This window comes from Sipha flava, unplaced genomic scaffold, assembly GCF_003268045.1.
Source record: "Sipha flava isolate LNK unplaced genomic scaffold, YSA_version1 68_pilon_pilon, whole genome shotgun sequence".
NCBI lineage: Eukaryota > Metazoa > Arthropoda > Insecta > Hemiptera > Aphididae > Sipha > Sipha flava.
This window is the reverse complement of record NW_020273608.1, coordinates 1,573,094-1,584,496: the sequence shown is the minus strand read 5'-3', so window position 1 is coordinate 1,584,496 and position 11,403 is coordinate 1,573,094. Positions and strand designations below refer to the sequence as shown.

Here is an 11,403-nt window from a genome sequence, read left to right as displayed (position 1 = left end):
ACCTGGTGTGCGCGGTGATCGCGTTCCGCCCGGAAGTGATTGACGCCGTGGCGGACGACGGCCACGCGCAATGCGCGCACCGGTTGCGCATACTGGCCGACTCAGTGCGGCGGCACGCGGTCGCGCTCGACTACCTGGCCGGCCGCGAGCGTCTGGTGGACGAGCTGTTCAGGAAGCGCAGGCGGCGGCGGGACGACGACGGCGGCATGGAGTCGCTGGTAAGAGTCGCGGCCGCGCTCAGCGCTCGACACGAACACGTGTGGCAGCTGGTCACCAGGAGGATGGCGTTCTTGGAGGCCGCGGTCGCAGGCCGACACCCGTGTCGGTCGCTGATGGTCAACGTGCGTTGCACGCCCCTGGCCGCTATCACCTACCATCTGGAAGAACACGGAGGAACGCTGGACGATGACGACGAAGACGACGATCGCATCGACTGGTCCGATCCGCGGCAAAAGCTGATGTTGACCGTGGCTTGCGCAACCGAACCGGGCAGGCACTGGCTCGACCGGACCGGAGCCCTTTGCTCGCTCAACGATTTCCTGCAAGACCATTTGGACCGCGCGGAAACCGCCTTAGAGGAACTGGACGTTTGCAAATCTCTCGATTCCATCGTCGACATGGCGTATTCGTTCTGCGGCTCGTTCGAAGGTACCGTGTAACAAGTTTTGTACAGTACTCGGGAGAAAGATTCGAACACTTCTCACCTTATTCAAATAAGTATTTTTAACAGTTTTGAATAAAAATACTTGGACGTAGTATTTTAAACACTTTCCCGGAGTAAGTGTATTTAAAATCAAATACTATTTTCAAATACTTTTTTTTGCAAATTTTTAATTAGGATTCTATCACATCAAACGAATACATTTATTTACCTACTATACAATTGTTTTATATCAATACGATGTATAAAATCATTATTTATAATTGGCTTATACTAATTGGCCGTACAGACTGATTTCAGACAATTCCATTTCAAATACTAAAACCCCAGACCCTTTTTAACAATCTACAACATCATGCGCTATTATGGCTATAATGTACTGCAGTTCATTTTATTTCCATTTTAATTTTGTTTAATAGCCTTTGTGAATTATCTTATTCATTGCAACCATTTAAGACATGAATATAGTTTTAAAATTCTTTTACATTTTTTTTTATGTATGTACGGTAAGCCATTTTACGAAATTTTTAAGTATTTGAAAGAATCTATGAATATTTTTTTGAAGTATCTGTATTGTACTTTAGTTCTTTGTATTTCATACTTTTTTTATCGAATAAAATACGTATTTGAAATACTCTTGAAAACAGGAAACTGTATTTGAATATTTGTAAAAAGTATCTTTTACTGAGTATAATGTATACACATAATTATTAGATGATTCTATAATTGCAATCCGTTATTATCATGCATCAAAATAAAATTTAGTTTTTTTTTTTTTTTTATATAACTTGCACTGCTAGTTTTCGCTTAGGCTTAACTCACGCGGACCACAATTAGAACCACGCTACGATAGAACCACGTCTCAACTACAAATATTACGTACATTCCATTTATTTATTTTTATTATTTTTATTTTATCATCGTCGGTACGGACTTCTAACGATGAGAAAAAAGTGGTACATAAGTGGTTGATATCGACCATAGACAATCACAGTTTTGTGCTCGACAAGTTGTGACGGCAGAAAGTGTGTTCGTTTATCGTATCATTTTTTGTGTTTTAAATTTATAGACCACGAGCGACCACCATTAGGCTGTCGTGTTGTGGTTGTAATGTAATCCGTGTGAGTTAAGCCTTAATGTTTATTAATTTTCAAAATTAAATATGGTTGATTGAAACAAGTTTGTTTTTAAAAAAACATCCGTTCCATAAAATGGGTTTTTCTGAAAATGCCAATGATTCAATTTTTTAATTTCAAAAACCTGATAATTTTTTTAATTGCAGAAAACCTTGTTTAATTTAATATGCATTGTGTTATCGAACATGTAGTGTTTTTCTATAAATTTCCGCATAACAATTACCGTAAAAGAAAAAAAAACTCAAAGTTCATAAAACTAAAATTTATGAACATTTTCAGAAAAGTCTATTTTCGGATTATTCAAAACCAAAAGTAATTTTTCAATATTGCGTTATAGGTTTCAGATGTTACGTACACAAATAAAAAAAAAAAAAAAAAAAAAATGTACGTACGATTATTTTTACTAACAACGGTCATGTCACTATTAATAGGTTTCTGTTGCTCATTCCATAGAGTCGAAATCGTTGTTATTGTTCGTTGGAAAAAAAAAGATTTATTTTGTTACAGGACTGCAAATGTTACTCGACGACGGCGTTGGTACTGAAACCGAAAAAGTGAAATTGACCGAACTTTACTATATTTCGCACAAACATTTCGACGGTCATTCGATCGCCAGAGACGTACTCGTCATGCTGTGGCTGCGATTAATAGAGACCGCAACGCACACGTTCAGTTTACGCGTCTACGCGGATTTGAAACTGAAGTACCAAGTAAGGGGCGTGTAATTATTTATTTTAATGGCGTACCGTCGGACGTTAAAACATTTGAAAACCGTAGCGCATAGGTACGGTATAATCTGTAGACGTAACACGTGCACGCGTACAGTCGTATGTCGTACGAACGACGGTTCGACGGACCGGTGGTTCGTTTATGGTAATAGCGTTCGGTCCCGCGATCGGTAATCATAATAATGATCATCTTCTTTTCCCTCCAGCCGTTTAATAACGCATCGCGATTGTGTGCACGCGCATCACGCGCATTATCGTCCGAATAGAAAGTCGATATTATGTTGTACGCGCGGTTGCGCAACAACGAAAAACTGTCGTACACGAACGGTTCGCGGGAAGGTGTACTGTCAGATGCATAACATCGTTTTACGTTTTCCGCCGTCATCACGCGGTATCTGGTCAACGTTTTTTTTACCCCGTTTGTTGTGATTTCATCGCCAACAGGACACGCTGACGAAGTTGTACGACGAGAACCGCGCGGAAGACGTGGACGTGATCATCGTGGACGAAACGACCGAATTGCTGACGCGGCTGCGAAGCCCTCCACCTTCGGCTTGCGGTGATCGCGGGACCGCGTCGGATCGCAACGGTCTGTCCGAGTTTTTGGCCGCCACCGACTGCCGCAGCGACGTATGGCTGCCGAAGGCCCGCGCCACCGTGATCCGTTGCGATCGGATATCCGTGAGTCGCGTAGAAAACCGCTAACGTTTGTCGATTTGACCGGAGCGAACGCGCTCTGTCTTTCGGATCGCACCGTGTACGGCCGGCAGTCGCTTAACTCTACACGTGATCGTCTTTTAGGGACCGGAGATGGTGGATTTGATAGTGTCCTTCGGTCGCCGCCGTTTCGAAGGCCAGCTCGATCTGAGCACGTTCGATCGTAGATCGACGGACCTAACCGAGTTCGAAGCCACCGGGATACGATTAGCGCTGAGGTGATTACAAAACGAACGCGATTGCGCAACGCGTGATTATCATCACGTTATCGGCATCACAATAACATTAAAATATTACACCGGTGTGTTTGACCGCGCAGGTACGGATCGAGCGTCGGGATCGTGGCGGAAGATTCGGCGTCCGAACTCGAACGTCTCTACGGCGGTGTCGAAAGACTGCAACGGTCGGGGTTATTCGATTGCATGACGTGCACATTGTTTATGGCGTCCCAAGGATCCGAAAACAAGTTTGTGACACATACACGCTAGCGCGTGCACACGCACGCGCACACAGAATCGTATACGTGCACAATTCGTTTAGTTTTTTCCTCGTTTTTTAAGCCGAATATACCGAACGTGTTTAGGTGCATCGAGGCGTGCGCTGTTCTCCTCAAACTCGGCGAAACGACGCGTTTCGTTTGGCCGCCGGCCTTTGACGGCCACGACGCCGATAGAACAGCCGCTTTCGGCCATCTGGTCGAAGGTTTATTGCAACAAGAACAACCGGAAGTGCACAACGCGTTTAAGGTTAGATCAATAACTATTAGTTAAATTTGGGTCTGACGAATACGTTGTGACGTGCAATATATATGCCGGTAAATGCACGACGCACGGTGCTTTAGATCAGGGTTCAACCCGCGGTCCTAGAAGCCTTTTTTTTTTTTTGGCCCTCCTCCATAGAAGACTTATGAAAGTCACGATGATATTATAACAAAATCGTTATATGATGGTATACTTTTTATGTATTTTACTATAAACCGTAGGTATACTTGCAACGTGTAAAGATGTGATATATATGTACCACAGTGGCACCCAATACGTACTTAATGTGGCGCACTTGTACCATCTAAAATCGAGGGGTTGGTACTGGGTCTATATAATTTTGAAAGACCGGCACTTGATGGCCAGTTGGTAGTATCTAGTAGGTCCCTACTTAATATGCACATAATAAGACTTTGATCATTTATGGTCAAGCAATTGTAAAAACAAATAGCATAGATATTTTGACTTAAGATCTAAATGGAAATAATATTTTTGAGGGTGTTTAGGAAGGAGAGGGTGGGTAGTTAATATGTGTGTTTGGGCCATTTAATGAAAAGCAGTTTGGCGCCACTGATACACCGGATAGATTTATATAATACAACCGTTTGACATGACATGATATGACATGATCGTTTATTATTCAAAACTGTCTCGAAAAATCGATCCCTGTCCCCTTTTATAAATGCTTATACGTTCACTTAGGATTATATGCAAATGAGGGAGAAGGTTTGGGGTTTAATTTTGTATTTCTCATTTTTGATTGATTATATTAAATATTTTACAGTCTTATTTGTAATAATGCTTAATATAATAGTACACCACCATGGGTGTGTCACTGGATGTGCCGGGTATACTCTAGCACTTCCCGAAATGTTGTAAATTGAGCTCTACAATTTAAGTCTGAGAGTAAGGGATCCGTATTTTAAGTGATGTTCTTCAAGATAAATGTAATTTATTTTAAAATTTTTGGTAAAAATAAATTATGTTTTGCAATAGTAAAAATAAAACAAAATGTTTTAAATTTTCGTACAGTAATTTATTATGATAATATAACAAATATAATCGACTAAAAAAATACGAGTAAAATCGTAAATAATTGAAGCTATCTGAGAAAAAAATCGAGATTCCAGGTAAACATAATCATTCGGACTAACATTTCTAGTGATGTATTTTCAAATATTTTGTGAGTGGGTGGGAGAGGGGGAGGTTTATAATTTTTCTAAAAAAATGTGATTTTATAATATTATAAAAAATACATATAAGGTATGAATTAATAACTTATTATTTTTATTATTATTTTTCAAATATTATTATAAATACAAATAAAGAGAAAGACGAAGGAGAAGAAGAAGATCCATAAATACAAATGAAGAATTATTTACAACCACATGATATAAATTAATATTCTCTTCTTCTGTACCTTTCAAGGAAGTAATTTATGAATTTTGAACTTTTTATTTTTCTGGGGGGGGGGGGAGGTTGTTATGTTTCTATGGATATATATTTACTTATTATTGATGTAACTATTTTATCCATATATTTTTTTCAAAACTTCCTTCATTATGAAACTCTGTGTACGGATATGACATGCGTAATTAGATACAATAGTGCCAAAATGGCCAACTGCTATGTTTCGCCCACCGATTAAGCGTGATATAGCTCTATTTCAGCCCATACAAACTAAGTCGGTGTATAAGCTACTCTCGCATTCGTTTTATTGACAATTTTCGGATGAGGGCCGATCTTGTAGAAACAGAAACGATGAATCCCTTTAAATTTGTATCGTACAAAACGACTAAGAACTAGCAGCGTCTATAATAATAGCCAATATATGTTTGTTTTCATTGGATATTGCTCGAAAGACGTCGGAAAATAACATTTGCCGACCGGGTGTCTCGGTTTTACAATAATATCGACACGTCGATCATAATTTTATGACGATACTAACTAAAACTCGAGCGTTGCATTTGACGACTTTCGATTATAAGTGGTTTTCTTCCTTTTATTTTGGTCACTATTATTATTTCAATGGTAACGAATTTCATCAGTAATAATAAAAAACCAATTTGAAGATCACCAACGAAAATAATCCTCTCGGACACGCATCATATTTTGATGTAATACGTGAAGTACCATTATAAATAATAACAACACATTAGTTAAAATTCAAATCGCCTTTGGGCAGAATAAGCTTTAAAACATCGACAACACATGTTCAATTAGTAATTATTTATACTTATATCCCACACTACTGTTTAGTAAATTCGCTTAGAGACGTCAAAACCTCTAGGAATAATTTATTGGAAATATTTATTATGTCATCAGTAAGGTACCTTCTGTAACTCAATAAAATTTAACTACATGCGTAGGTATGCCCGATAGGTACAACCGAATCATATAGGTTAGTTATTCAGCGTAGGCGAATGCGTGTTCGTCGATATTAATAATCGTAATTTAAAAAATATTTTGTGAAAGATGATATTATGATTAATTATTGTAATATAATAAAAGTAAAATAATTATCGACGAAGTACGTAGAAAAAATCCGTATGTTATTAATGTTAATTTATTGTCTAAAGGTTACTAAAGTATAAACTTTATACCACAATACATAAACCATAAACACACCGCAGAGTAAAAGTGGAACGTTATCCTCGATAAGCATAATCATTATATTTACACGGTTGTTATGAAAAATACAAGGTAAACTTCGTAGCCTCTCCTATAGATCTATAAACGTGAATTTTTCCTTCAGGTCATTTTAGATTTTATTTTAGTATCGATAAAACAATTGACAATACACGCGAATGTTTTCCTAAATATCCGCATAGTTGATTTTGAGAAATTATTAATCAAGGGGTACAATATAGAACTTTGCCGGGTAATTTAGTTGCAGAATAGTTAGTAGTTATCCAACTTCATTGAAGAGTTACGTAATCAACCTTTATCAAACTTTAGCTTAGTGTTGCTACAACGAAAATAAACAAATTTAATTTCGATTGTCTTTGAATTCGTGCGGGGATAATGGTAATAGCCAACATTTATGTTGTAGTTTATTGATTCACGTCAATAATGCTTAATATTAGCAATAATATACTTTTATATTATTAATATTATTATATAATAACATTAAAATTAGCTCATTGTGTAATGTAAAATAAAATATTATTATAGTTAACATTTTTTGAGTATATCATATGAAATATTTATGAATTACCAGCTGAATTACTCTGAAGGACTCGAAATTTTATTATTTTATATTGGATCGAACATTAATTCGATTAAAAAAAAATATATATATTTAGTCACAAAAAAGGTCAAAATTGTCATATGTTCTGATGATATTTATTTTTATTTATATTTTATATTAATTTACATTTATATATATTACTCGATAGTTATTGAAGTTAACGTATTAAACAGAATTCAACATTTCTTAGGTAACCGAAAAGTGAAAAATGTATGCATCTAGTCCAAAACCGTCTCGACCGTTAAAAATTCGACTTTCAAAAATTATTATTGCACAACTAGAGCAATAATTTTGTCAAATTTTGTGTTCATACGTTTTGTCGGTTTTGGGATGTATCAGTGAGTGAATGAGTGAGTGAGTGGTATTTGAATTATATTTAGTTTATTTTTCCGGCACGTTTCAATTTTTATAAATGTCTTATTCATTTTTAGTACTATATACTTACTTTTCAAGTTAAGCAGTTGGATCGATTGATTGCATTATAAAGTATGCATTCCTATTACGTTCTACTAATCTTGCGTGTATTTACACAAACGTATAATTAGTTTTACGTAGTAGTAGTTGTTTTAGACACATAGTACATCGCCGCCGTATAGTGTTTGTAATCGTATAAATCTCGCAACTAATATACTGATGTTTTGAATCGCTGTAACATATTATCAAAAGCGATCCACGAGATCCGAAGTGACTTATAATTAAAAATTCAAGCTCTTTGCATTATTATAATATTATATGTTGTTACACTTGACGTGTGTTTCTGCGTAGGTGTAATGCAAATTATAATTATAGTACAAAGGTTCATTCGGCTCGATGTGTATATTTTACGTTTCGTACGAACTTAATTAGTGATTCTTTTTTCTCGCGAAATCATTGCGCAGATATGTGAAGTTATGAAAAAAAAATAATAATAAATAAATAAATACATCTTTTAGAGTGTACGTCGCGCGGAGGTCAAATGAAACAATGGAACGTTTAACCTTTTAATGACTTTTTTTTCAGCTAAAGTTATGCGCTTTTGACTTATATATTTCGTTCTTGTAGCCATATTAGGGGATACACGTATGTTACGGTTTATAGGTAAGCGAGACATGTTATAATAATATAATTGTTCATTGTTCGCAACAACAATCACGGCAACTGTAACTAATGCGCACCGCCAGTGTGTCAATGTCGTCGTCGAATTATCATTTTATCTTTTTTTTTCTGTTCTCTTGACGCCATCACCGTTGTTACAGATGTCTGGCGTCTCTTGGTGGCTACTGTGTTCCGGTTGGGCGTCCGATTGCTTTTGGGGTCGTTTAAGATGGTCCGAGATATGCCGCTGGATGTGCCTGCCTGTTCTGTTCTCCGTCGATTACCAGGCGTTCTTTTTCACCTGCCTAGCCGCGGCTCGCAAACGCCAGTGGTTGGAGGCGTTCAACCAAGGCCGGTTTTGCGAAGTCGTACATCGGGTACGGTATACCGCTATTATGTAATCACGCAGGGTCTCCCGGAAAACTACAACATTTGAAATAACTCGATCGTAAAAAAAAAAAAAAACTAAAGTAATGCACTTACACAATTTCACTATCTAAAACAGAATATGTACAGTACATGCGCTCAGGGTTCGATGGTTAAGAGTATCAGTTCTGATAATTTATTTTCACGAAAAAATTGTGTCCATTTGTTCATATGCGTTCCTGAAATATAACACTGACATTGCACGGCTCTTTCCAGTATCAGAAAAAGTCCAAATTTTGCCGAAGACTAGACCGGATCAGTAGACTAGACTAATGCTATCCAGTGAAAAAATAATTGAAAAGATAACGGATAATCTTAGTTTAGTTGACTATTTTTGTTAATGTTGGACGAAGGTACATTTCCATTTCAGTAACGTATACTTACAAATTACGGACATTGATTTTAAGAAATTATATTTTTTATCTTCGGCATATGACATAAATTCTCTTTTTCATAAAAATATAAAAAAGAAGAAAAGAATAAATCATTTGTTCGTAAAATACAATGTTTTCATTTTGCGTATAAGCGGAACAAAAATCGTTCAACAACGTGTATTGTGTTTTAAAAAATAATTACTTGTCGAGTGTATTCTTTATTTTTCTAGAGCGATTTTGGTGATTTTCGACTGGTTGATCATGCCGATTATCTGGAGAAGTTGGCGAAGAAATACCAACGGTCCATATCGAAAAAACTTGTTTCCGAATTCGACGCGTGTTAAAATCTTTACGCCAGCAAGCGTGTATGATATGTGTGTAGGTTTCAATTATGTAACGAAAAATGATTCGTAACGGTCCGCGAGAATCGACCTTAATGTAATATAAAAGTTTTGCTATTGACATCGAATATGAAATCATAGTCGAATTCGACGTGTTGGTTAGCGAAAAGTACCATCAACTGTAGATTCTTACACGTTCTGAGAGTAAATATTGATCGACCCACACGTCAAGATGTGTATATTTTATATATTTAAAGAGTGTACATCAAATTATCACAATAGTGATCTAAAAATATTTTCTATAGCAAAATGAAATATGTTAGTTCAACAATATGTGAGTGTAATGTAAATATTCCAGTACGAACGGGATCTATACTATCGCGATAAAACGACGTGTCGTGACGATAATTTTCGTCTGTTGTCGTGACATTAAAATATGATGGTGATCGTGAAGGTGAAATAGTTCTGGCTACCGATTAATATTATGTAAAACCGTTGATTAAGTATACATAAATAGTCTACAGCAATGAAACCGGTCAAATATCAATGCGATGTGTTAATAGATGGCGTATAATATGACAATCTGAAAATTAAAGTTAAGATCTAACGTATAGGGAATACATTTATGCACGAGAGGTTTTATCGCCGATCGGCTGTCGTATAAAAAATGTTTGAGTAAAAGAAATAATAATATTTTACAAACGATAACAAATCCTTTGAGTAATAGAAATAATAATATTTTACAAACGATAACAAATCCTTTTGTTGTTTGATTTCTCGTTTTTCAATAATCTGTAATTTCGGTTGCAATGTTGTACATTTTTACGATGTAATCAACGGAATACTAATGTTATTTGAATTTGAATTAAACACGGCTCAATTAATCAGTAAAATCGTCACATGTTGTGGTTCTCAAACGTATCGTGTTTTATTTTTTAGATTAAGTCGATATCATTATAAAAATTGAAAAATGTATTTTTAATAAACAATTAATTATTATTTGTTGGCCTTGTATACTTACAATTCTGTTATGAAATGCGTTGACTAAAAGATACAACTGATTTATTAAATTGGTATATAATATTATAATATATTTGTCAATAATTTATACTTACAAAACTTTTTGTTATGTTACATAGTACATGTAATGTATGTAATAGATAATTTATGAATATTTATAGGTAAACGTTTCAGAACTGGTCCTAGATTTTAAATTTACTAAAAAAAATTATTAGCATACTTCTTTTATGACAATCGAATATTATTTGAAAATAGTATTTTTACGTGATATAAAAATAGTTCATGCTATAAATAACAAACCTATTGTTGTATTAATATTTTTATGTTTTCGTATTCTCTATAGAAAAATATTTAACTAAAAATGGTTTAGAAACTAAAATTTAAGCGAGGGTGCATAGAAACTATTAAATCTACAACAGATTATTGTATTTCATCGATCAATTTTCCATTTATATGTAAATTTTATTTTATGTTTTCTTTTTGCGGTACACCGCTCCGACACTATTGTTGATGGTATGTAGTATTACTTCGTAATATTTACGTATATTAAATATTTTTATTTTTATTAAATTATTTTCTTACAATTTTTATTCGTAATAAATTAAAAAAAAAAAAGAAGAAATTAGAGAAAAAGAATAATAATTTATTAATCTTTAATTATTATGGTATACATGAGTACCGGGACATTATACTTGTTTAATTTATAAACGTCGGTAGTGAAGAAGTCGATTATAATTGAAGCGAACCAAAAGTGACAAACACGTAGATACCTAAATACGCTCATAAATACAGGTATGTCGTTTTTGAGTAATAACTTTCAGAATAATGAATTTATGTTTTTATATTTTCTACTTTTTTTTTTTAAATAGGTACTACATTTTCAAACTTGCAATAGTTAAATATTTATGTTATGTA

General features: G+C 35.2%; 1 protein-coding gene across 1 annotated transcript in view; it reads left to right on the top strand.

Moving 5' to 3' along the window:
- Positions 1-10,515, top strand: part of LOC112691979 — a gene marked incomplete in the record, with an annotated part of 11,894 nt that extends 1,379 nt beyond the window's left edge. Inside the window, 8 exon segments of the mRNA XM_025566466.1 lie at positions 1-648; positions 2,305-2,507; positions 2,970-3,206; positions 3,327-3,460; positions 3,562-3,708; positions 3,826-3,988; positions 8,489-8,704; positions 9,358-10,515. Coding sequence (XP_025422251.1) covers positions 1-648; positions 2,305-2,507; positions 2,970-3,206; positions 3,327-3,460; positions 3,562-3,708; positions 3,826-3,988; positions 8,489-8,704; positions 9,358-9,471 — 1,862 coding nt within the window.
- Positions 10,516-11,403: the final 888 nt, after the last annotated feature.